The sequence below is a fragment of the Diplotaxodon limnothrissa genome, linkage group LG17, assembly GCF_057381915.1.
Source record: "Diplotaxodon limnothrissa isolate DT_005_m linkage group LG17, D_limnothrissa_male_GT1.1, whole genome shotgun sequence".
Lineage (NCBI taxonomy): Eukaryota > Metazoa > Chordata > Actinopteri > Cichliformes > Cichlidae > Diplotaxodon > Diplotaxodon limnothrissa.
In genome coordinates, this window is record NC_140612.1 from 13,426,559 (window position 1) to 13,453,813 (window position 27,255).

General features: G+C 42.8%; 1 protein-coding gene across 1 annotated transcript in view; it reads left to right on the forward strand.

Annotated features, from left to right (window-relative positions):
• The window catches only part of gmds (GDP-mannose 4,6-dehydratase), a 201,305-nt gene that overhangs the window by 62,910 nt on the left and 111,140 nt on the right, over positions 1-27,255 (forward strand). Inside the window, exons 5-7 of the mRNA XM_085375860.1 lie at positions 4,136-4,328; positions 5,317-5,421; positions 17,232-17,359. Coding sequence (XP_085231986.1) covers positions 4,136-4,328; positions 5,317-5,421; positions 17,232-17,359 — 426 coding nt within the window. The remainder of the gene's footprint in view (positions 1-4,135; positions 4,329-5,316; positions 5,422-17,231; positions 17,360-27,255) is intronic.

The following is a 27,255-nucleotide window of genomic DNA, read 5'->3' on the forward strand; positions in this document are numbered from 1 at the left end:
ACGACTGCTCTAATTTCAGTTGGCCTGTAATGTGATGAGTAAGGGTGTAATAGATTGTGGTTTCTCTCCACAAACCCCCACCCATATTTATCACCATGTACACACACACGCACGCACGCACGCACGCACGCACGCACACACACACACACACTTTCTCTCTCTACTGTTTCTCCTTCTTTCCACTCATGCTTCATACCGGCCTCTCCTTCTCTCTGTTCTCTCCACCTCCAAGGCATTGCAGTGATTTTCTTTATTTGGTTGCTTGCAGTTAGAAGCGATGTATCACACTGTCAGCGTGTGAGAATGCTGTCCACTCATGGTGACTTTCACTTATTTTTACTGTTGTCTCTGGAATATAATATATTTGTGTTTCCTCCAGATAATCCGGCTTCCAAAGATATGATATGAGGTTACTTGGTGATTCTAAAGTGATCATGGAGGTGAGGTAAATGAAGTCTTTAAAGTATACAGACTATAGTGCTGCATCAGCGTATGGTTAAAATGTAAGTTATGGTTAAAGCACTTTTGAGTGAACAAAGCCTTGTTTAAATGCCAGTATATTACATTACTTGCATTATGGTAGAAAAGCTGCCATTTGTCAAGTCACAAAGAAGTGGATTATTGAATATAGATAAAGTTGGTAACACGCATCTAGCCTAGTTTATGCTAAGGGCCAATCAAAGCGCTGTAAGTTTGTGATTGCTTGCATGATGAACATGCCAGCACAGATCACCCACCCAAACACATTATGTGTGAATCTCCCCATGTCCTACATTTTATTTAAATACACACACAGAAACAACAACACCACCATCACCACCACCACCACTACTACTACTGCTATTACTGCTACTACTACTTCTTCTTATAGTTGGGCCTGGATCAGGTGACTCTGAACCTGATATAATTATCCAGGTGATGTCAAATTGGTTTGGTCTTTAGTGTGGTTTGCTTTTTTAAAAATTTTTATTCTATTGTACTAATAATGAACAATGTTGTGATGATATAAAACTACTAACATTTCAAATCTATATTCTCCATGTGTGTAAAAAATTAAGTAAATGATACAAAGTTATTGATATTTTTATTTTAAATTGTTGAGTGATGGATGTGTTCCTGGATTTGTAAATGGACAATGGAACTTTACATGCTTCCTCCACTGTTGTGTATATATGTATGTATATAAGGCCTTGCAGGTATGCAGAAAGGCCACGGCTGAATAAATGTAGCTCATATATATAAATACATATACATATACATCTGTCAAGACACACGCCAACACTCTGTTATACGTGAGTGCGCGCACACCTACACGTCTGGAGTCACATTCCCGAGTCTGAAGCACACATTTCAACAAACCTTGTATGAGCAGGAAAGAAATGAAACCACCAAATACTGCAAATATATCCTGGACAGTTAGAAGCTTTTTAAACGGGATATTTGTTTGGCTGTGGACCCCCAATGCTGACAGGGCCTGGCTCGCTTCCCAGAAAGAACAATATCTGCCAGGTCGACTGAGGGGCCCAGAAGCAACCCCCTACCCCCACCCCCCACAGAACACACACACATATAGCAATGTACACAAACGTCTGGCCTTTAAAGCATCAGCGCTCAGGCTGTGCCTTACATAATGACAGAGAATGGAGGCATTAGGGCAATTTGTTTGATTTAAGCTGTCAAGGCATCCTGGACCCTGCCCCTCTCAGCTGGTTTTGATACAAGGTGTGTGTGTGTGTGTGTGTGTGTGTGTGTGTGTGTGTGCACACGCACTCACCACAACCTTGCACACAAAGTAGGTCTTAGAAAATATGGCTTACAAGGTCGAAGTAGTGTGAGCAGGTACTTCTCTATGGTGTGCACATTAACATCATTTACCCTTTTGCATTTTTATTCCTTTTGTTGTGCTTAAGTTTTCATTTTTGTGTGTTTGTGTAGTCTCCAAGGTGGAGGGGAAGCCCCGTAAAAGTGTCTTGATATCTTCTTGGATTTGCTCCCGATTCATATTTTCAGTATATTTATCTGTCTCGTCATTATGATTGTCCAGATTTACAAAGAAAGCCCCTCTATTGCTCTTCATAACGTTTACTCTTTCTCTGCACTAAAGCAGCTCTTCTGGGAGCTTTGCATATCCAAATCTGAATCTGAACACAGAACGTCCTTTTAGTTCCAAGTCTCACTATTCAGCAGCCATCATAAAGTGCCTCTGGGCACTTATTTGGAAGCAACCCCCAAAAGGTTGATTCTGTTCATCTGGACGTCACTCATCCAAGTGATTTCTTCAGTCTCACCTGACTGCAGGTTTCCCCAATCTTATAAACAGTACATTTGCACAATGGCTGAAACTAGCACCACTGAATGAACAATGGGCTGTGAGGTCAGTTCCTTAATCATTAATATGTAAATTGTCATGACTATTGATCAGCAACCACTGATCAATGGCCATAAGTACCACTGACAGAGAGTTGGGGAATGGCTGCAATCACAGCTTTGCAGATGGTGAAAGATGTACCTTTAGGCCCTCTCTTCGATTCAGAGATGGTCTTTGCCTTTTCATGTAAATGGCCTCCTTGACTCCGCGCTCAAACCAGCGTTCCTCCCTGTCCAGGATGTGTACATCCTCATCCTTGAAAGAGTGGCCTGTAGGTGTAAATAGACTTTGCCTGATAGAATTTCATTTCATTTTAGTTGTCATTGGGACATAAAAATTGTATGCATGGAATCACCAATCTGATCTCATGAAAAGTGCTTAAAATGTTTCAAAACTTTTTCCCTCTTAAATCTTATGTCTCATATAGATGTTTTTTCTTATAATGTCCCTGTCTTTTTGTGCTCTTTTATGCTACTGTGCAAACTCAGTTCTTTGTTTGTTGCTTCGAGGAGTTGAGCTTGTTTTGTAATTTCTTAAAGGGCTCATAAGTAACACTTTTCCAGGCTTTTAAGTGTCCAATGCTTTGAGCACTGGCTGCTTTTGTTAAATTTGTAGACTGATAAAGGTCATGCTGTAGTTGGCTACAAAAACACTGCAGTATTTAGTCAAATATTCCTCTGTGCAAAGTGGATATCATACAATGGCTTAAAGTTGTTATGATCATAAAATTCATCTTTTGTTGTCAGTGTCAAAGAGAAAAGTATTGAACTGGACCATCTGACGCTTCAGTTTTTGCTATTATTCTGTCCACTTGATGTCCTTGTCAACGAGGGTAACTGAAAATGTCATTATACAATGTACAGTATGCGTCCTCTCACTTTTTCTTGTAAATGATGTAAATATAACCAAATGCCAGAATGCAAAGTCAAAGCGTGAGTGAAGCGTCACAGGTAATTACACTGAGTTGTGGAGTGTAATTGAACCTGATCAAACCTGCTCACTGCTTGTGTTTCTGTGAGTGTGTCTATATGTAAGTGTGTATGCCCTGTGAGTGGAATAGAGGCCCAGTGTTCCGAGGTCCCGTTTTAAATAAGGGGTCTTTATCCGGCCGTGTGTGCAGCACTGGTGTGAAAGCACTAAAGGGCCAAAGCGTTTCCTCCATACAGACCTGGCTCATGCCACTCACTCCAGGTGTGGTGACCACTAACTGGCACGCTTTTAACCATCACGCTTGATTTGGAGCCTGAGGCCAACCTGGCACACACACACACACACACACACACACACACACACACACAGAAACATGCATGCGCACAGCCATTTCTAATTTAAACTTAATTTCCCCCCAAGTCTTTGTTAAGTCCCCTGCTTTTGGCTTTTCATATTGGAAACAGGAATTCTGGGAGATGGAGTACAACACTGCATGGGTGTCATGGTGTATGAAGGGTGACCTGTGATATGATGTTGTGTACGTTTATGTCACAGTTTCCTCTTTGGTTGTATACCTGAGTTACAAAAGTATTTCTCTGGTATTTTCTTTTTCAAAGTTTGACTGATTAAAAAAGAAAATCTTTCCGGTTATAAATCTAAGGTCACACTGGCGAAAAATTTAAAAAAAAGACTTGACCCCAAATATTATATCCAAAGTTGACAGCTCCTTTGTACAGTCAACCAAAAATGCAAATCAGTTTCTATTAGAAGCAGTTTTTCCACTAAGTTGCTTTAATGACGTGTCATTTTTCCTTTCTCTTTCTCTCTCTTTTCAAGATCTCCTTTGACTTGGCTGAGTACACAGCTAATGTGGACGGTGTAGGCACGCTGCGCCTCCTGGATGCCATAAAGACATGTGGTCTCACCAACAGTGTCAAGTTCTACCAGGCATCCACCAGTGAGCTGTATGGCAAAGTCCAGGAGATCCCTCAGAAGGAGACCACTCCCTTTTACCCCCGCTCACCTTACGGTAAGACTCATTTGCAGATGGACATCCACATTAACACACACAAGGATTTCCTTACTTTCTCTACCTCTCACCATTTGTCAGACACTTGTACTTGGCCTTGTAAGGGCATACAAACAGAGATTACTTGATGCCTCTTCTCCACTTTTTCTTGAACTCTCTCTCTCTCTCTTTCTCTAGGAGTGCGTGTATGTGTGTGCATGTGTGTGAGTGAATGAATAGAGGGGGCTTCAGTTCTTAGACTGCGTTTGAGCTCTACACACACCCCGAGGCCAGCCGTCTGACTTGGAGTAGCTCTCGTTTTAACAAAGACACCTTTATATCCACAGCACTCAACACTGACTTTCAATGCATGCAACGTACGGACACACACACACACACACACACACACACACACGCCGTACGTGTGTCTTTCATATTCTATGTTGTCTAAATGGTCTCTTCACTGACACTTTCCGCATCTGTCAGCACTCAGTCTGAAGCTGCATGGGAGGTGCATACCATCTCAAGAAGGGCTGCACCTTTATTAATTAGACTCAAGGAAGGGGAGGCGGTGGTCACCATGGTGACCTCCCTTCACCTCCAGTTGTACATCCTGACCTATGGCTTAATCAACAGGCTCCTCCCTTCATTTGCCTTGTTTCTTCTACTCGTCATAGGAGAAGGGAGGAGGAAAATGGGGAGAACTTTCTGTACAAGCCTGCTTTTACTCAATCAGCAGGAATCTGCACTTCAAGCTCTTGATTTCAAAATATGATCCATGCGTGTTGTATTCCATGAAATGTAGCTTGTCTTTTAGAGGAGATCAGGTCTCTGTTTATAAGATTCACTCTATATATCTTTTTATTCTGACTTGTTATGCAAATAAAGTGTAGAAAAGTATCCAAAGAATAAAAATGGCTTTATGTTTTCCTGAAGTGACATTTCCTTCCATAAATTTAATTTAAATTGATATAAAATTGATACTGATTATTTTTCCCTCTGCCCTCAGGAGCTGCTAAACTCTATGCCTACTGGATTGTGGTGAACTTCCGAGAGGCCTACAACATGTTTGCTGTCAACGGGATCCTCTTTAACCATGAAAGTCCGAGGAGAGGTAAGTGACAAGCACCACAATCCACCACTACAGTGCAAAAGTTTTGAGCTTTCTTTGTATTTTTTCTCAAAAAGTGGGAAATGGGTCCAGTGTTTTATTAAAATGTGCAGAAATGTACATGGAATGCAATGAATAAGGTAAAAAGAGTTTGTAGTCTTTTGTTCTGTTCTTGCTATAAATATTTATATTAAAACTCTAATTTAACTCACTCGGATGAGTGACGAAACGTTTTTCCCACTCTAAACGCTATGTCCAAATGAACAGAATCAACCATTGTGTGTTTGTTCTAACCAGGTAAGCTTTAACTGGATTGGTAATGAGTTTGGGATCATTGTCATGCTGAAAATCTGAAGTTGTTGACAATCAAATGCGTTCATGACTTCCTGCTTTAGATTTCATCAGAGATTTCACATTTGGATTCATCACTCCATCAGACCTGTTGCCACTGATTTTGGGGCTATTTCCTGTGTAGTTTTTGGCAAACCTCAGTCTTTTCACGTTTCCATTCCTTAAGTGTGGCTTCTTCACAGCCACCCTGCTGATAGGTCCTTCTTTTGACCCCCAGCTTCCCAGCTTCATCAAATTTTTAAGGACACCCTGCACACACTTCAGCGTAATGGCTCTTTAGGATCTCTGTTGGTGGAAAAATACTATTTTATGTCTGTCAGTTTTTCTTTAGATTCAGCTAAAGAAATTGGAATTTGTGTTTTTGTGAAAGGCGACAAAGTGGCTAAAGATACAATTTCAATTTGTTTCTTTGCTAAGTTGTCTGTTACGTGTTTCAAACAAAATAGGACAAGAAAGTCCAACTGAAAAACAAAACATGAAGAAATAACATTTGGCTCAAGACCTTTGCACAATACAGTACCGCATCCCTTGTAGCGTTTTCTGTAAACAATGTTCAGTCCCCAAAAAATATAGTCCTAAAGTAAAGTTGTACTTTCATAGTTTACCTTCTTTATATTGAAAGAGTCATCTTGAGTTTATATAGAACAGTATTGTAGTAAATGGCTGATTGATTAACAGCAATTGTCACATCAAAAACACGACGTCACTCCTCTTACCTAAGTAAGATGTTGGGCCAACAAAAAGGCAGCAGAACCGATGGTGAGCCATTGTTGGATTGTGTAAAAAGCTTGAATTACATGCTCTATATAAAGCCATATTCATTCACCGTGCAGCCAGGTTTCCTAACCACCTGACACACACTGTTGCACACATTCTGACACATAGTGAGTGGGTTGTAGTTGCATTTTTAATATGTGCTCTGAGTCCTGAGGGTCGCAGGCACTGGTTTAACGCGATTTACACGCCACTGCGACTCCAAATGAATACCACATGACTGCAGCCCCAGCACCATGCCCAGGTCAGCTGCTCAGGTGTTTATGATTTATTCCCTAATGAAGGCCCTGGCCACGACCTCAACCGAGGTCGGGGGTCATCCAGTAAACCCTAATGGGTTACCGCAGATAGATAAGTGTGGGAACTGGTGTAGGTTACAGCCAGTTCAGCAATGATGGCGTGCTCACCACTGGGGTCTTGTAATGGTGAATTAGTTGATATTGTTGAAACTGAAACGGTGTGTTGTGTGAGTAGAAGGAATTGGCTGAATGAGAGCAAGACGGATGGATAAATAGTGCTGAAGAAAAATGTTATTAATGAAGCAAAAAACAAAAAAAATTGCCTCTGGCTCAGACCTCTGAAGATAGTTATTCCATGGACATCATTTTAAAATACACTTCCGGGTGACAAACATAACCATCTGTTAAAGCCTAAAATATGGAGACTTTTGAATTGTGAATTAAAGACATTTATGTGAACATCCTGTGCCGCGTCCTTTCTTACACACATGCATAATAACCTTATAAGGACAAAACTCGGTGCTCTCCTTGTGAACACACTGTGAGCCTTTTTGTTCATGGTCAGCTTTCTCGCCTGCTTCGCTCATTCTGCCTCTATCTTCCCATTCTTTCCACACACACTCCTTTCCCCTGTCCTTCTCCGTCTTGCTTTATCCCATGCCGTTCGCCTCCCTTCCCCACAGTCAGCATTTTCTGCAGCGGGCCACTGGGTTTACTTCTGCCACTTCTATTCTAGTCAAACTTATGGCTGTTGTTGCTCATAAAGCAGGAACGCAGTGCTGTGATGTGGCCAGATGTCCCACGGCTGCCTTGCACAACCCAGTGTGGAGCATGTGTTGGCTGGATCGGCCAGTGTTTACCCAGGCCCCCGGGGCCCGCCGTGACCCCGCCGCTGCCACATTGAGGGGGCGTTTGGCTGTGCACTGTGTCACTCACAGGAGGGCTGCTGTTTGGGGGAAACTGGTGCTTTGAGCTGCAAAACACCCCCCCCCCGGCATATTTTATCACTGTCCAAGGGTAAGGCTGTACTGTCAGTCACTGGTGTGAAATACCTAACTGCTAAACTGATTAAATGGGAACTGAGAAAGTAAATGTAGCCAGAATGTAGGGTTCAGGGAATTAACCATAGTGCAAAAGTAACTAGTTCCATTACAGTGTTACCTTTTTGAAGTCAGCTTATCCTGAAGTTGTGCAGCCCACTATATTATTGCATTGTGAGTTCATATTGGTGGCATTCCCTCCACGACATGAGCAATAGGTTTTATGATTTACCTTCAAGCAACAGCTTTACCAAAAGAAGCCAGGCCATTAGTATCACTCCAGAAAAAATAATGCAAATATTTCTACAATCTAATAGCCGTCTTTTCTCTCATCACACTAGGTGACCTTAACCACAACAAAAGGAACAGCAGAATGTGCTGACCTGTTTAACATTAATGGACTGGTTGTTTAAAAAAGTATCTAAGTACCTGATGACTTTGTTGCAGAATATCATATTACTCATCACAGAAACAATAATCTGAGCATTGTAAGGCACCGCTTTGTGTCACGCTACAGCTAACACTGCAGTGTGAGGCATTATATAGATGTTTTTACTGTATTATAGTTTCTGGATAAATATAGAAATGACCATCCAGAGAAAGATATAAGAGAAAACTTCTTGACAGTTAGGCTGACAATTAAAACATAAAACCAGCAGATGTTTCAGCTGTCAGGTCCCCCTCCTGTGAAACCAGCTCCAAGTTGAGATTTGAGAAACAGACATTCTCACTGTTTTTAAGATTAGGCTTAAAACATTTTTGATAAAGCATATAATTTCTTGTGTTTATACTCCACTCTGCACGTAAATCATTGTTATTGTTAATCTCTCTTCCACAGTGTGTCTTTTATTCTGTCTCCTCTCCCAGAGCCTGTTTCTGCTGGAGCTTTCTTCCTGTTAAAAGGGAGTTTTTCCTTCCCGCTGTTGCCAAGTGCTTGTTCATAGGGGGCCGTGTGATTGTTTGGGCTGTCTCTGTATTATTGCAGGGTCTTTACCTTACAATGTGAAATACCTTGACACCACTGCTTTTGTGACTTGCACTATATAAATAAAATGGAACTGAATAAAATCCACTGAAATCAGTGCATGTCAATTAGATTTCCCAGTGATTTTAAAAATTGCACCACAGATCGCCAGAGGAATTTTGCATTACTCTCTTGCTTGCAGGCACACCCTTCTGAAAACGTCTGTAGAATTTTATAGAACTGCCTTAACTTGTTAATTCACTCATGGGAGAAAGGGGGAAAAAAGATTGCTCATTATTTGCATGTAACTCCTCCTGTTCTTTACAAACATCGTGCATGTCTGAATAAATTTCTCACTAATGAGGTCAAGGATGTCAATTTCACTGGCTCTGACATCACCACTACCCCACCTCGCCTCCCACGCACAGGAAACACGGTGAGGTCATTGTCCCGGATTACTATTGCATCTGTGTGCATTTGTGTTTGAGAAACAAATAGACGTTTGCTTTGATGAGGATTTTTTTCCTTTTAACAACCTTTACAGAGTCTCCCTTTAAAGGCGTCTGACCGAACAGTGTCCTGTCTTGTTCACTAGACAGTGTGCCGCGATGTGTCACACAGGACAACGAATGCTGGGAGTGGCTGGAGAGTTTTGATCAGATGCCCTGCCTCTCTGGAGCACTATGCAAAGGAGTTCTGTGTCTTATGACACTCAGAATGATTTAATCCCTGCAGGAATGCATTTCTGGTTTCTCTTACCATTTCTGTAAACACCAAACTGTTCTGCCAACAAACAGACGCTTACCATTGTCCTGCAGCAAAAGGCTGGAATCAAACAGTCGGGGAAGAAAAAATAACCTGATGGAAATCCAGCGTGAAACAAAGCAAACAGAGGTCTGCATCTGCCAGGTGGTTCTCACCGCAGCTTGCCCCTTTCTGGTTATCCTAGTTATTAGCCATAACAAACAATCAGCATACTGCCTCTGAAGAGAGGGAATTAACACTCACAGGGATGCTAAATGGATTCCATAGATAGTTTGACATGTGAGACTGTGAAGTACTTCAATCTCTTGAACAGCACGATCAGCAGTGAAACCTGTGCAAACAGCCAGTCGCATGCTTATTTGTTCAGCGTATTCAACAAACACTGAATCCCTCAGAATCCAGTTTTGACAGCAGCAGGCGAAACCTTTGTTTGGTTTTTAGTTATTAATAGTGTGTTGGTGTAAGGCTGTGCAGTAAATCACTATAGTAATATTGCTTCGTGTGTGTATGTACACAGTTCATACTACTAGCCAACAACAGTTGGAGGCTGATCCTTTGGTTTATTTGGGGAAGTCCCATCCATCTCTCCTCCCTCAGTGCTCTGTGGTTCATGCTTGGCAGTATAGAATAATATACTGTTATGTTAGGCGAGAACAGCAGTTAGCATTTGGGAAGTTGAAATGGTACTGCCAAAATCAATGCTACCCCTTAAAAACATACCTATACAACGGCTCAGCCCCTACATGCCTTGGATTCATCTTTCCCCCTTTCGTTGAGATTGAGCTCAAAAGGTCAGATCGCATAATAGGTTTGTAAGACGATATGTTTTCCGTTTATTGGAAAGGTTGTTTTCAAAGAAAATCTTAAGATGGGAACGACTGGGTCAGTGGACATCAAGGGGATTAGGCAGTATCTTTTGAGCCGGAGCAGCCACTTTTCAGTTTAGGGTCTTTGATTTCATTGGTAGTGTTGAGAGTGGGCTGAATGAAAGCAGCTTAAACATCAGCTGAACTATGGCCAGGTGAGGATCAGTGTTTAAATCTTCGAAGCAAAACTGATGACAGACTCGTCTCTAGCCTTCACACCTCCTACAGGCCTGTGCTATTTAGCCACAAAGGTGCTTCCCCTATTGCCTCAGTTGGTTTCAGATGTGTCACGTGGTCATGGAGGTTTCTACCTTCACTCATCCCCATCGCCGCCCTCAAATTGCTATTTGTTATCCCAGATCACCATGGTAGCCAAGAATCTTGTTGACTGAGGTGCTTGCTTTGAGTGGCATAATTGCACCACAAGTCGAGGGCACCGCCACTGCTCTCCCAACCTTTGCCAAGGCCCATCAAGGCCCTGCAGCAGGACGAGCAAACCTCAAGATGTCAGTCTGCACTATTTTAATTTAGTCAAACTACTGGATGCCGCCATCTTTATTTTAGACCCTGGGTTCAACAGTGTGGAGGCGGTGCTCTTAGTGTTAAAACTCAAGGACAACATGTATCATAAACTCCTCTCTCACTTTCTCCTTTTCTTTCTCCACACGATTTTTCACACTCCATTCATTTAGTTGCATTACACCCAGTTTTAAAAAGAAATTGTGCCTTTTTTGCTCGTTGTCTTTGACTTCTCAATCCTCCAGCTCCATTCCCAAATCTTCTTGCACCACATTTCTTTCTCTCTGCACCCTCCCTGTCAGTTGAGTCAGCCCAGAACGAGGGCAGCAGTCTGTCAGGTGTGAATAGACGCTATGTTGGCGGAGCTGAGCTCATGACCTGTCTTGGATGTAATGCAAATATTCTCCCTCGGCTGAGGCTCCAGAGATCAGTCAGAATGTGAATTGTGCAATAACAGTGATGGCAGACACTGACAGGTCTTTGGTCTGGGTGGAATTTGGCCAACCCCCCCGACCCAGGGAAGATTCCTCCTGCGAAATCACTCAGTGCTCGTGCAAGTCAGGTATTTTGTTCATAACTCGGCAGAGATAAAGAAGATGGGTATGGAATGAGTAGGCATTCGTTTTGAAGTAAATACGGCTAGTGAGTTGATCTAAATCCGAAAATGTCTGGGAGTGGAGATAGATATTAAGGGTTACATTTTTCACTTGAAATCTACCAGAAATCCTTTGACTCCCCAAGGCCATTTCTCAAAGACGGAGTGGGATTATGGGATTTGCAGTTCTGGTTGAATTCCAAAACAGGTGTGTAAACCCTGTGTTGAGGTAACTGAAGAGTTTCTATGACAACGCTGCGGCAATCCGAATTAGGTTTCGGCTATTTTTTCTTTTTCCACCTCCGAAACGTGGCCAGTTCAGACAGGCTCATGACAGAAATGACTCACCTGTCAAACACCTAGGGAAAAAGCTGGAATGAGTTTGTGCTTTAACTTTTTGAGGGGGAAATAGTATTTTTTTTTTTTAATCATCTCTGTCTTTTATACACTGTTACTGTGGTGGATACTCTCATACTCTCATGACAAAAGTGAGTTCAGCATGTGTACTAATTACTCTGAGCCAAGCGTGCAGGCTCCAGACTACGTTTCAGACAGTTTTTTTTCCAACAATCAGATCACTTCCTATGAACAAGCACTTGGCGACAGTGAGAAGGAAAAACTCCCTTTTGACAGGAAGAAACCTCCAGCAGAACCAGACTCATGGAGGTCTGGCCATCTGCCACAACCCGTTGTGGGTGAGGGGAGGAGACAGGACAAAAGACACATTGTAGAAGAGAGCCAGAGATTAATAATAACCATTTAATAAATGCAGAGTGGATTATAAACACAGAGAGTGAAAAGAGGTGGCTGAAGAAATAACACTCAGTGCATCATGGGAAGCCACCAGCAAGCCTAGGCCTATTAGAATGTAACTAATAGCTCTTTTTCACTAGTCCCTGCTCTCGTCGGCTCAGCTCGACTTGACTTGGTTTTTATGGCTTTCCATTAGGTGAAAGTACCTGGTTTAAGGCATATTTAAGCACCTACTTGGCTGGAGTTCCAAGCAATGTGGCATCAACTGATGAGTCATGAGAGCATCTCCCTTACGAAAAATCAAAACCGCAATTGTTGAAACCTGGCAATAAGGGAACTGACTAACAATGGAGTCTGACAAAAAGCCATTCACTGAGCATCTGTTATACCAACTGCTAGCCGTCCTCCATTATCCACATATTTTGTGTGCGACTTTGGCCCATGTTGATATAATGAACCCACACACATTAGGGTGATTGTAATTGAAAACATCCAAAACAGAGTTCAGTGGAGCTGCATTAAGTCGAGCCTAGTAGGTACTAGTGGAAAAGTGCTATTAGAGAGGGTTCGGGGTCACAAGATCCAGCCCTAACTATACGCTTTATCAAAAAGGAAAGGTTTTTAACCCTAATCTTAAAGGGAGGGGAAGGGAGCTAAAACTGTATCTTTCAGACTAGAATAAACCCGAAAGCTGAACTAAGATCCAGTGAATCCAGTGAGGTGAATAAGGATTATTTTGGACAGTGACTCATGCAGAGCTACTCTAGTAGAGTCAAAAATTACAAATGCAGAACTGGAAATGATCATTATAGGTCACCTTTAGAGAAATATGACCTATAAACAGTACTTCTTTTACAATGTGGTTCATTAAGAGTCTGGGTACCAAGCCATTCCACAGTTTTCATTAAGAAAATAGAGAACCCGATAACATCCTATGAGTAATCTTGGAATATACTTAGAAGGTGATGAAAACATACACCAGGTCTGAAGGTGGAAGAGGAAACTTGGAATGAAGGAAGGAAGTAGGTGTTTTTTACCTGTGCAAATATCATCTTGATAAATGTTTGGCCTAATTCAGGACTTGAGTTTACTCAGCTTTTCAGTTTTTCCAGAGCTAATGTACCATTTTTTGCCTTCCCACAACCACACAATGTGTCTTCAGAATAAATGTTACAGAGGAGAGATTTGAATAAATTACACTGTGGTTGATTTCCGAACAGTAACTGCACATAAATACGCTCTCAGACAGTAATATAAATGAGTGTGACTCAGACATTTTGAGGTCTGGGTGTGTAAGGTCTGGACCGTCACACACTATGAGACTTCACAATTCACCTTTCTTTAGCAGCACAATTCTAACGACAGAATCCGTTGAGTAACCTAGGTCGAGCTAAAATTTCCTCAAACCCGCAGTCCACTCCCCGAGTTCCCCAGAACCAAGCCCCCAGCTGACAGCTCCTGCCCTATCCTGTCTGGGCCCACGTGGCCTGGCTCTGCATTGGAGACATCTCCATACATTTCTCCTCAGCCTCCTCCTCCTTTTCCTCCCCGTACTTGGTCCCAGCTGTGCCAGCGAAGCCTGTGTGTTACGTTTTTCCTGTTGCTTCTCTGGCCAAAAAATGAAAAAGAATAGTGGAAAAAAAGAAAAGCGCTTAAGTAAGGCTGAGAGAGAGCGCGAGTGTCAGTTTCTGGCTCGGGTTTTGCTGTCTGCTCAGTTTTCACGGCCCGTGGTTTTATTAGACTTTCCGCCGGTCTAAGGTTAAACGGCCACCACTGCCCCCTTTGGGCTCAGAGCCTCCTGTTAGCCCCCCCAGTTCCCCCCTTGCTTGCCTCTACCCCTCCTCCTGGCTGCCCTGCAGTGCTGCTGCCAGTAAAGGAAACACATTAACACCCGGGCCAGTAACAGAGCAGGCTTTGTCCATGGCCAGGCAGGCCGGTCCATTAGGTCCATGCTCTGCTCCACACTGGACCAATTAGAGAAGGCAGGGAGCAGAGCCACTCCAAACAGAGGTGTGAGCTTTACAAGGAGACTACAGGTGTGCTCAGGGGGAAATAATAGACTTTATTACTGATTGGGGTACTGTGCTATACTGTATATCTCTGCCACCTTTTTAAGAGCCAGCTTGGCTCTGCAGAGTTTTGACAACCTGTGTTTAACCTGCAAACTTGAGTTTCCCTTGGATGTTGGATCAAATCAACCCCCTGCCTTCCAGTTTACTGCAGTTACCAGTCTGGGCTCTTGTTACAGTACATTCCCTTGCACATTGCCAGGTCCTAACATACACTATATAAAGGGCTTCAGCTAATGAAAATTCTTGATGTAAAAAAATATCTTGCAATCTTTTGAAAGCTGTGTCCTGTCCATATCTGTGAAAATCTATCATATCATCTTTCAGCACCTTGACCAACCATGATACCTGCATTGTTATTTATTTATTTTTGCAGGCGTGTTGCCACTCTTTACATACCCGTGTCTTCATCGCCTTATTAGATAGTTTCCTTTAATCCAACAGTCTTGTTGCCTCTAGTTCAGATCCAGAGCTCGTTTGAAGAAGGCAAAGTTTCTCTTAGAAGCGATGTTTGGTTTTGAAGGGCCCCGTTTAGCTTGTGGCACCATGTTAGCATTAGCAGCTTCTGACAGATGACTGGAGCTAAAGGCTGATGACATGTCTAGTCCAGCTGAAAGCAAAAGCTGAACCAGTGTTTTTTTTATATGGTGGACTTCACTTGTCCAACATATATACTTGTTGTTCTTTGTAGTTTTATCGATAGCTTGTGATCAGTTGTCCTCTGTATTGACCTTCTTGTCTTTAATCAAGGCATTTGATCTGTTAGTTGCCATGAAGGAATAAGTGAACGTGGAGGCAAAAGGGGCGAGCATAAGGATTAGAGTGAGTTTTACAAGGGCCAAATCGTGATGGCTAGACGACGGGTCAGAGCCCTGTTGCTTTATCATTGAGTAAAGCTAAAATAGGACAAAAATTAAACAGTTTTCCAAAGCATTTTTTTACATAAGGGGAGAGAAACTGTTCCAAATCAAAGCAGCAGCACCTGTCTCTAAAATCGAACTAAGCCCACGAGTATGGGTTGTGTAAAACATACAGTGCAACTCATACAGCAACATTGTGTGGGATGGGATAAAAACCTGTCTGGCTAATACAGATGAGAGCAAAGCTGACAATCATGAATATGTCAGTGGTAGATGAATAATTGTTGGTTAATATGATTACAGAGTTGGCGGGAGCGGCGGTATCTGCCAGAACAGATGACCTGCCAGCTTTGAGAATAGCCCCTGAGGCCAGGAGAGATGATCATGCAAAGACGGGACAGGCCTGACATCGAAGGGGGTTTCCACTGACAGTTTATGCATGCTCTGTGGACACGTGCTATTTCAAAATCTGTGTGTCAATAATTTTGATTCATAGACTTGAGAACAATAGGTGGCTTTTAGCGTTGATCTCCGTTTTGTAGTGTGATCCAGAGGAAGCAGAGTGAATGTACAAATCCTCATTTGCACTTTATTAAACTCCAGCTCAACATGGCGGCTAAGCAGCACTGACACAGGGGGCCATGTGACCTGCTACCAGCACACAAGTATGCTGTATTTTCTTAAATAAGCGTGTCTAACCTTCCCTGGTCTGTTTCTGCTCAGGCCGCCCAGGGCTGTCTCTTTCCTATGAAATAATTACTACAAATTTTGTGCGTTCGCATGATTGGGTTCATGGGATTTTCCTGCGTCTAAATGGAGGCTCTGCTCCATGTCAGGGGAACAGTGATACAGTGTCGAGACAGAGCTGTGCTATTACAGCCAGGGACGGGCGCTGACCTAAAAGGCAACATTCATCTTAAGCATGATGAGTTCAAAAACAGCATGGAGGGGCTTTTAAGAGGGCTCCGAGGGGTCCACCAGGGTTGTGGGAGATTTATGTACAGTAGAAATGTTGAATGAGCTAAAAATAACCAACACTTTGATGCAAGTTTGAAGCTTTTCTTTGAAATTGTTTTCACAGATTCTACATGTCTTCCATTTTAAACATTAGATAGGAAAGACTAGCCAGAGTGAAACTCCTTAAGGGCTAATGTGCTGCTTCAACAAAGATGGTGGTATTATTAGACATGACACCCTAATATTTAGTGTTGATTTCTATTGATATAATACTGTATTTGGGTTGGAGGGCTGGCTCCCTGCAGCATCTTTTTCCCCACAGCGTGAGCAGAGAACATGACACCGGCCCACGGTGTCCCGCCAGAACACCCAAAAGTGCTTCTAACCATTCGAGCCGCACAGAAACAGTCATTAGAAGCTCATTTGTTTTGCCACAGATCATATCGCCATGTGTGTCAGCTCAGATGAGGAGCATCGCCAGGTGATCTGGCATATGAATCAGCTGTCAGTGTGGTGTTCCTTTACTGGACACTGCAACCAGCAGAGCCAGGGTGGTCCTGTTTGGTTGTCAATTTCTCTGGAACTTCCCTGTTGTGTGTGCGTGTGTGCGATTTGTCTTGGATTTCAGCCCAGATTTGTCACCAAAAGTGAATTCGCGAGAAAAATCATTGGAGGCTCTAATGGCTGTCATGTGAGTTGGTAAAGACCTGATTTGACTCTGGGTTACTTTTTAACTTTCTCTTTTTTTTTTTTTCTTGTTTTGGCTATAAGGGGTTTGGAAGAAAAGCGGAGGTTTGGAAGGCTGTTGCCGCGTGTGCTTTTCTGTGTGTGGGGTCGACTGTTTTGAAGAAGTTTGTCTAGGATCTCTAAATTCTATTTTCATTTAGGAGGCCCTGACTTCACTTATCTGCTCCATATTTTTTCTATTTGTATTTCTTTCTTTTCTATTTGTATTTTGTGTGCACTGGGCCAAACTGAACCTCTCTTACATTTATATCCTTCGCGGAGCATAATTGAATTCAAAAGATGCTAACAAAGCATTATTAACGTGTGTGTTTTAGGTGCAAACTTTGTGACGCGTAAGATCAGCCGTTCTGTGGCAAAGATTCACCTTGGCCAACTGGAATTCTTCAGCCTGGGCAACCTGGACTCCAAGAGGGACTGGGGCCATGCCAACGACTACGTGGAGGTAAAACAAACACCGCCATTACCACACACAAGCTTAGAGGAATATATACACACACACACAAACATACACGCACCATCACACGCATACTATCTCTGCCTCGGAGTTGAACCGGGTTCAGATGTGCACATAGTATTAACGGAGCATGTTTTCCCAGCTCATTCGAGGCCCCAATATGCGATCTGCATGAAGCCTCCTGTGATTGTCTGCCAAAAGAGAAACAGAGATAGAGAAAGAGAAGGGCAGCGGGAGGAGAGGGAGAGTGCCGCATGCTGTGAGGCCACAGAATGCACTCTGGTTTCCCACAACTCACCCATGTCCCAGATCCCTTCAGGCCCTCGTTTGCCATTCCCTGAACGCCTGCAAAAGAAAGAGAGATATTAAGGGAACGCTGCGTCCTGGGGACGATGACAGAAATACTGTGTTTGTGTTAATGTAACGGTGCCAGCAGCAAGCAGTAAGGAGGGGTGGGGAGGTGAAACGAACAGTGGGGTTGCCACGTTGAGAAGGAGACGGAGCTGAAATTGTGTGTATGTGGGGGTTTTTTTTTTGTTTCTCTCCAGTACGTGTGTGTGTGTGTGTGTGTGTGTGTGTGTGTGTGTGTGTGTGTGTGTGTGTGTGTGTGTGAGGAAGCACACATTCCTGCGTGTGTGAAAGTGTGTGATAGGTTAAGGTTGAAGAACGTGTGTGTGTATGTTCAGATGAAAGACTCGACGGGTTGCCATGTCTGACAGCAGACCTCTTGCAGCAGGCTGTGTTATTATTAAGAGGTGATGGTGGTGGTGGTAGTGGGGGGTGCTCTTTGAGATGGGTGTGGAGGTGAGGAGGTTACAGCGGGGAACCTCAGTTTAACAGGAGAGCGCAGTGAGGGGGTCAAGGCATCAGAGCAGAGTGTTGCGGCTGTGATTCGTGCTGTTAAGGCGGGGCAGGGAGCCCTCGGTGGCGTCAGCGAAGCATCAGTCACTGCGTGGTTACGGGAAGACTGCTCATCAGTCATGTCCAACGTAAGCACATTGTCATTTTTGGCTCCTGTCACAGGAAGTCTGACTTGGTTTGCGAATGATAAAATGAAAGCATATCTTGTTAGTTTTTCAAAAAGAAACTGTGATTGTATTCTGATGTCATGCACATGGTTCACAGTGGATGAAATAAAGGATGGTGCACCCAACTATCCAACGACCCCTTTGAGTGAGCACTTGGAGACAGTGGGAAGGAAAAACTCCCTTTTAACAAGAAGAACCAGACTGGAGGAAGGGCAGCTCCGTCACAGATTAATAATAACTCATTTTTTAATTAAAAGTGGTGTATAAAAAAACAAACAAGAGGTGCCTGAAGAAGAAACACTCACTGCATCATGGGAAGTCCCCAGCAAGCCTCGGACCATTGTAGCATTACTAAGAGAGGGTTCAGAGTCACCTGATCCAGCATGCGTGTTCCAGCTCTCATGTGAGAAAACAGTATCTGTGACTGACTGGCTTGAGACTTTTGATGAATTAGCAGTGTTAGCTATTGGAGTTTGAAGATCCTAGACATTAAAATTAGTCTGTTTTCCACTCTGTGGCAATTTAGAGTGAATTTCGAGAGTGCAGTGCAGGTTTTTTATTCCTTGATTGCGGCTGACATGTAAAGTTTTCACGTATGACTGATCCCATTAATACTCTGATTTGTACAGTACCAGATAATAATACTATATTATTACGTGATCTCAGTTAATAAATATATAATATAATATAATGTAATATAATATAATATAATATAATATAATATATTTCTGTGCTTAATGCCAATACGTGCAGCCGTGTTTATGTGTGCGTGCGCTTGCCTGTCCAGGGCACCCTGGCATGAGACGCTCCAGGTTTCCTGTGGGAACTGCCGACATTCCAGCTCTGGTGAATCAGGCACCTCCTCGCTCTGCTTCTCCTGTTTCGGAAAGGCGGATTTCGGGAAGCCAAACAGAAGCTGGAGGTGCTGAGGGGAACTGAGGTGGAGGCGAAGAAGGGAAAGGGTGAGGGGGATGAGGTTTGAAAGAAGAGGTGAAACAGACGCATGTTTGTGGGACGTTTGTGCATTAAGCGAACCATCCCTTCTGCTGAAAGTTCACCCCACCCAGAAGACCATCAAACGCTGCGACTGTCACCACACCGCCTCCCCCTCCGTCTGCCTCCCTCGATTTTACTTTGAAATATCCATCCAGTCAGCATCAGCACTATGTTACCATGGCAAAGCCAAACAACTGGCAACCTGTAAACAGAACCATGTGTGTCTGCTTTAGGCTGACAACTGCTTTTCCTCCTGGACTCTCTTTCCCTCTCTTCACCCCACCCAGGACAGGGAAATTGCTTGTAATTGGCTGTGGATGGATTGCGGGTGGCAGGAGGGGTGTGCTGTGTGTCTGCTCTAACGACGTCTGAAGGCGTGCAGCTGGCTGGGCATCGTCTCAGCCTGGTATCGGGTGTCCATCCCAGGCAGGCAGACAGACAGGCCTAGAGCTTCCCAGCTACCCTCACTGGAGGCCTTTATTATCATTAAAGTATTAAGAAGCTTCAGCATAAAATCGACAGATAAAATAATTTAAATCCTCTTGATCTCATTTTCATGAAAGAGGTTAAGCTTTGGACTTTTTCACTTTTGTGACTGTGTTTGAAACATTTGGCTGGCCTTTTTTTCCTCTTTTTCTTTCTCTCTTTTTTTTTTTTTGATTGCGGTTCTCTGCGATTTGGCGATGCAGAACAAATTTCTGACTCTGAGCCTGCCCGAGTGAAAAGCAAACCCACAGCAATCAGTCACTGCGCTATCTGAGAAGATAAAGATGTAATAGTCAGCCACCTTTCGCCAGGACTGCCCTCCTCCCTACTCTCCCCCTCTCCTCTCACCCTATGCCGACATCCTGAGTAGGCTCATGGTGGGTACAGCTGTTTGGAGCCCCTACCACCTCCTCACCCCCTCTGTCACCCTCCCCTTCTGGCTGCAGAGAGCCATTTCCTGTGTGGAGAAGCAGGCTGATGGGGAGGGAGTGGGAGCAGGAGTCAGCCTAGTGGTTTTGGCCTTTTCTCCCCCTCGGGCTCCATCCTGCTTTAGTTTCTCGCTGTCTTTTTGTCCATTTCCTCTCCCTCTTGTGTTTTATTCTTTATGTCCTTCCTACCTCTTAACCTTTTATTATTTCATCTTTGTACTGTCACAACTCCACCAAACTCTTGCTCCCTCTTGGTGAGCAGCTACCACCCAGTTACTAGATATTTCCCTCCGACATCTAATAAGCAGCTCCTATTTTTCTCCTGCCTTGAGCTGGCTTTCCTCTTCTCCCTGCTGTATGTCTCGGCCTACAAACTGTTGCCAGATGAGATGTGGTTGACCCGATGGCACACCCCGCTTTCCCGCTCTTGTCTTCTTTGAGTATTTATTTTCAAAATATAATTACTTGTGAAACTCCCGTCGTTGGAAGGCATTTCATCGCCGTCCTAAATGTGTGTGGTTGCACCTGTATGGCAGTAGCTCTCTGATTCCTGGCATTGTGTGAAGGCAGCAGGGTGGCAGGACAGCCTCGAGGGTGTCATTTTTCACCTCGTTTATTTTTCTTATCCGTTTTTTTTCTGCTGCAGCTGCCTCTCCGTGCAATAATGGTTACAGATGAGGCTAATTAACCAATCACAAAGCAGATCAGGGCCAATCAAAGATGATTGATGAGAGCAGCAGGCCATCCATCACATGTTTTTGGCCTGGAAGGTGACAGTGAGGGCAGGCTAGGAGTGTTCGTACAGTAAGACAGACATTTACATCAACATTTTGAACTTTTAGTTATCCGGAGTGACTCAGTACCTCGTCATCATCTGTTTTGTCAAGACCGTAGGCTTGATGTAAACGTGGATGTCTGGCTCTGAGCATGGAAGAAAGTGGAAAAAAAACAACTTTGCATTTAAATGCATGGGTGCTGGATAAAGAAACAGCAGATATAACAGTGACATATTCAGCAGCCACTCTTCTTCAAACTTCTGAGTAATACAGCATAACCATGATAAATGATTCAATTCAATTTAATTTAAATAGCACCAAATCACATAAAACTGTCACCTTAAGGCACGTTATACTGACTGAAAGACCCTACAACAATGCAGAAAAAACAAAGAACACTCCAACATACAGATGACCCCCTATGAGCAAGCACTTGGCAACAGTGGGAAGGAAAAACTCTCTTTTAAGAGGAAGAAACCTCCAACAGAATCAGGCTCACGGAGGGGCGGCCATCTACTGCAACTTGTTGGAGGTGAAGGGAGGAAGATGGAAGAAAGACATGCTGTGGAAGAGACCCAGAGATGATAACTAATGATTAAACACAAAGTGAAGAGTGAAGAAACACTCATCAAAGCCCACAGCAGCCTAGGCCTATTAGGGAAACCTGACCTTAAGCTTTATCAAAAAGGAAAGATTTAGGTCTAATCTTAATGTAGAGACATTGTTCAGTGGAAGAGGGGCCCAAAGGCTCTGTCTCCCATTCTAATTTTAAATATCCTAAGAACCACAAGTAGCCCAGCAGTCTGCGAGTGAAGTCTCTCAGCTGTGATTTGCCATCAATCATGTGGAAATATGAAACGGTGCACACGACATTTTTCTGTATCCACAACACTTCACTTTTTAAGAGCATAAAGAATTGATGTTTAAGTACATGTAGGATTCAGTAATTCATTTCAGCACACATACCCAAAAGTCTAAATGTTGTCTTATGCATCAGAACGGCACACAGTGACAGGACAAGAGGTTTATTTCTGGTGGTGTTGACCTATGATGATTTGGCAAAGAATGTTTTCACATGTCTACATGCAGTCCCGTGAAAGTACCAAGTACTCCTTTACTATTTCCACAGGAATTAAGAGGATAAGCAGCAATCGCATGCTTCTAATCAAATGAACTTGAATAACTGATGATCAGCAAGTTCGAACACTTCTGTAGAAGCAGATGTTTTGACGGTTTGCTGGTTTGGAGCATTCCTGCGAGCGGATGTGCCAGCAAATTCAACCCAACGTCAGACTGCGCAATGTTCAGTGAAACTTTAAAAACCCAGAGAGCCGTGCATAAATGAACACCCGCAGAGCACAGCAGTTATTCAGAGAGCTGATAAATGTCTTTGCCTGCTCAAAACACACACGATATAGCTAGAGTAATAAAGACCCACAATGGGAGCTAATAAGGGAGAGGAGAAGGAGCATTCGATTTCACCACCAAGACCTTCTGACTACAACAGCAGCTTCCTGAAACCTCTACGCCTACTTGTTGAAAACACCCACCTACTCATGCCTAAGTGCAGAGCAATACAGTGAGAAAGGGACTTTGACTGAAGCTACTGTCCCACACAGCGGCTGTGCACACACACTGATGTACATGTGATTGCGTATGTGCACGCTCTCTTGTGTTCATTGCAGGTGAAATGTGAACCGCAGCTTTAGTAGTAGCTCAGTAAACAGGAGTTTGCCCCCCTCTGGGGAAAAGCAGTGAAACCTCACCAATCCTCCAGCCACCTCTCCATGCATGAATGCATACATACACACTAACCCATGGGGCTTATTTCGCCTACAAGTACATTCACACAGCATGATGACTGAAACAAATACAGCTCTTTATCCCTTATAAAGGACTGGTAAGGATATGTGAGCCCCAGGTTGCCCCCAAAGAGCCTTTAAAATCTTTTTTTTGGGGGGGGGGGGATAATGGGCCCAACTCCAGACTTTCTATCTAGGGAGGCTCTTGAGGGTGTTTTTATTTCATTGCAGTTTAAATACTCATCTTGTCGGAGTTGTAGTTTTATATATGCACCCTAAAGTTACCTGAAATAACACCAACCTTTCTAGTTCAGTTCGCCTAAAAGAAATCCTCTAGCAACAGGTCTAGCAATTTTGTATGAAAAAAAAGAACAACAGCGCGTGCACGCACATGCTCCTGTGCTGTTGCTGAACCATGCTGCACAAAGAAGTTACTTATCACTTGCTCTGCCTACTATGAGGCATGAGAGAACATCCAGTAAACAGCGATCTTCATCTTTCTGTTCATCTTGCTTAAACTGTGCATTTCAGATTATTTTGATCGCAAACAAAATACTCCCCGTGCTGTTTACCAGTTTATGTTATTATGACTGTTGATGAGTTTTGACAAATGTGGCCATGTGAAAAAGAAAGTTTCCACAGGACTGTACTACATGCAGGCCTGTAAAACACCCTTACTGCCTCCACAGGAATTAAGAGGTCTCAGCAAATTCATCCCAAGATCAGATGTTGCAGTGCTTAGAGAAACTGCAAAAACCCAAGAGCCACATGTCTCACACTACAGACTTCATTTAACACGTTCAATGTTAAAGTTCTTGACAGAAAAATTGGAAAAAGACTGAACCTATATGGCATGTTTGGAAAAGTGGCCAGGAGAAAGCTTCTTCTCCTTAAAAGAACATAACCACATGGTTTAGGTTTTCAGAGATGCGTCTGAACAAACCACAAGACTTTTGAAACAATGTTAGACAAGATCAAAACGGAGACGTTTGGTCGTGATACATGCTGCCATGTTTGGTGAAAACCAACACAGCATACCAGCACGGTGGTAGAAGGCTTGTGATTTTGGTTTGTTTTGCTCGTGTGTATCCCACAGTATGCTAGTCAAACGTGAGTTCATTAGTCCAATAGCTAAAGCTAGGTCAAAATTAGGTTATTTAACAGGACAATGATCCTAAGCATAATAAGAACCATGAATGGTTGAAAAAGGATCAAAGAGTTGCAAAAAAATCTAGAAGTCTAGACCTCAGTCTTTGAACACTAATAGACCTTTAACAGGCATTTGCTCATGCAACCTCAATGAAGTTGTAAAGAAGAGTGGAGGGAAAAGTCTTCTACAAGACTGAGCCACTGATAAAGTCATAGAGAAAACAATTACTTCAGGTTTTTGGTGCGTAAAGTGGTTCTAAAAACCACTGGATCTCGCGGTGTACATAGTTCTTTAGAGGATTGAGTCCTTTAAAAATGTAGAAGAAGCCAAAATGACATCAAAAATTCAAAATGTTGAAATTCCTCTTAGACTGAGAGAAACTTGGAGTTCCAAGGAGATTTTTGTGTGTACCAGATATCATACATGTATGATATGTCTAGGGGTCCACTTCCACTATCCGTGTGGAAAACAGCTTTTGACGTGTTCATTTTAAGCTGGTTTAAAGCCCCAAAAGCAGTTTATTTGTGTGAACAATAAGAGAAAGAGCAGTTTCATAGCACGTTCACACCTTTCAGTGCTTGCACCCTAATCTGAGAAAAAGAAAGCTGCAAAAACAAGCAGTTCAGAATAAAAACTATTGGGTGATAATATCTTTGTTTTCTTACTGATGACGTGCTGTTTTAACATGTATGTTTTGAAATTTTACTGCGACACAAATTTCACGTTTGCCAATATAATTACCATAAGTTGCAAATATTTTGTCTATTGTTTTTTTTGACCATCATACCTAAACGTACTTGGCCATACTCAGGTAGGAAGACGAGAGCTGGCTCTGCATAATCACCGAGTGAAACGGTGTAGGAGTTGAGCTTTGATAGAAATAATGAATTGGGTGAGATTCTTGAGACAGATGTCCAGGGAGGCACTCTTGCCCCATCTGTCCAGATCCTAAATCACTGAACATGTTTACTGTGGCATCGCACCAGAGGGACAGAGAGAGCGAGGGGCAGTGGGAGTCTTAGAAAGGCGAAATGTTGAATATGTTCACAGCACAGATAATTCAGCGGGATGATTCATTGAGGAAAGATTGGGTAAAATCTACTCCCCCTGATGCTCTAACAATAGAAGAACAGATAACAGATCCATGATAGAAGTGAGGAGACCTTGTTAGGGTCGCTTTCAGTGCGTGAAGGTTGTATGTGTTTCTACATGTGATATGTATTTCAGCTGGGAACACTGCCACGAAATCCCAGTAAGGGGTTTAGGGAGATTTTCGGGGTTTTCAGAGAATTACTTCCTTTTCTTGCCCGTTCTCCTGTAGTGTTCACTTCTTTTTGACCTGTTCTGCTCGTTGTAAAAAAGTCAGACCTTGGAAGTGAATATAAAGCAGGTAATCAGTTTGACTATTAGATTTATGCAGGTAAAGAGTAATAAATAATGACTGCACTTTTAGAAGTTATATTACATGTACCTGGAAGTAAAGTGCTTTGTGTCATTAAAATAAAAAGAAACAAAGCTATGAAAATGTTAGGTAAATGAGGCCAAACCTGAAAATCACGTTTTATACATAAAGAAAACGTACCAGCCTTTTTAACTTCAAAAGGCAAACCTGCTGCCTTCCATGTTTAACAGCTAAAGAGGCCATACTCTGTGTTCAGACAGTAAGGAGAGGGTGATGGGATGATATCATTTTTCCTCAATGAACCATAGAACAGAAAAATTTACTCTAATCAACTCAAATTTGACTCTAATCAACTCAAATGTTGTTAAAGTGAGTAGTTTTGCAAAGTTTTGTTGTGCCGTTTTCATCAAAACCCACAAACTCCATCTTCTGACATGCAGAAACAAGATGAACCGTCTGACTGATCTGAGAAAATGGATTTGCTGAAAAGGAAATGTATGTGGAAAATAAAGCAGCACATAGACTTGCATAGTGAAATCTCTTCAGTCACATCAGTTTTAACTGTAACTTTTGGACCAACATAGATTGGAAACACTTGAGCTGGAAAAGTAAATGGAAATATGAACAATTACAAGACGGTGCAAACTTGATCTAGTAAAGACTGATAGGATGAAAAGCTCCAGGACAGCTGCTGCAGTGTGTGGTTAGATGTGCTATGTTTTTTGATGTGCAGTTGCTCTGTGTTTGGGTCCTTAAATATCGTTAAACTCCTCAGATCTTGTGTCTCGAACTAAATTAGCTTTGTTTTTCTTGCTTATTAGTCAGCGTTTCTGATCTTTTTGGGCTTACCATCTCTTAAAAATAAGGCGAAAAGCACTCATTATCCCCTGCTGTGGGAGTAGGCAATGAAAATAATTAACTCTGACACAAGTAACGACTTTATTTTCCTGTTTCAAGGCCGTTTCACTCAATAAAAGTCTGGAAATGTAGAGTCTACAGGAATACAGTACCAAAACCATCTACCATCACCATCTTTGTAAGAACAGCTTTTGGAAGTTGTAATGTTAGATTTACTGAGGGGTTTTTTGCAGTATTGATTGTTAGAGCAAATCACTTTTACATCAAAGGTAAATGATACATTTACAGTAGGACTGCCAACACTTTTTTTCCCTGAGTAGAGGATTCAAAAACAGCCAGTTGTTGTTGAGTTTGCCTTTTTAGAAGAAACCACTGCCTGTCCAGCTGGATGGCGGGAAGACTCTGGTATGAAGACTGTCTTGCTGTAGGTCATTTTTAAAATAGAGAAGAAATGTTTCAGGAAACGTTTTGGACAAGAAAGAATCTTTGCTTACCAGCATGGAACATGCACTTGTGTTTTTGTAGCCTGGACCTTAGGAATAAGTCTTTGTAATAAGAAGAAAAGAGAAATGGCTGTACTGTTACTGCTGAGCTCCAGCGGTACTTCAGAAAAGTCTCATGTCTGTGTGCGCAGGCCGCAGCAGCTGGCCATCTCTCTCAGACTGACAGGCCTAAGCTCACCCCTGCTGGGCTGAGGATGAAAGCAGATGCTCTCCTCCTTCCTTTCCCGCTCTGTTTTTCTCTCCTTTCTCTTTGCGGCCTTGTGTAACCAGAATCCTCAGCTTTCATACGGAGCCTGCAGGATAGTTTGCACCCTGGAGTCCTGCAGAAAGCAGAGACACACAATACACCAAGTGACTGACATATTTGATGCTTTACTATGAAAAATCTAAGCAGATTTTTCTGCGATTGCAAAGTAAGCCAAACTGCTGATATGGATCCGTGTTTATTGCTGTCT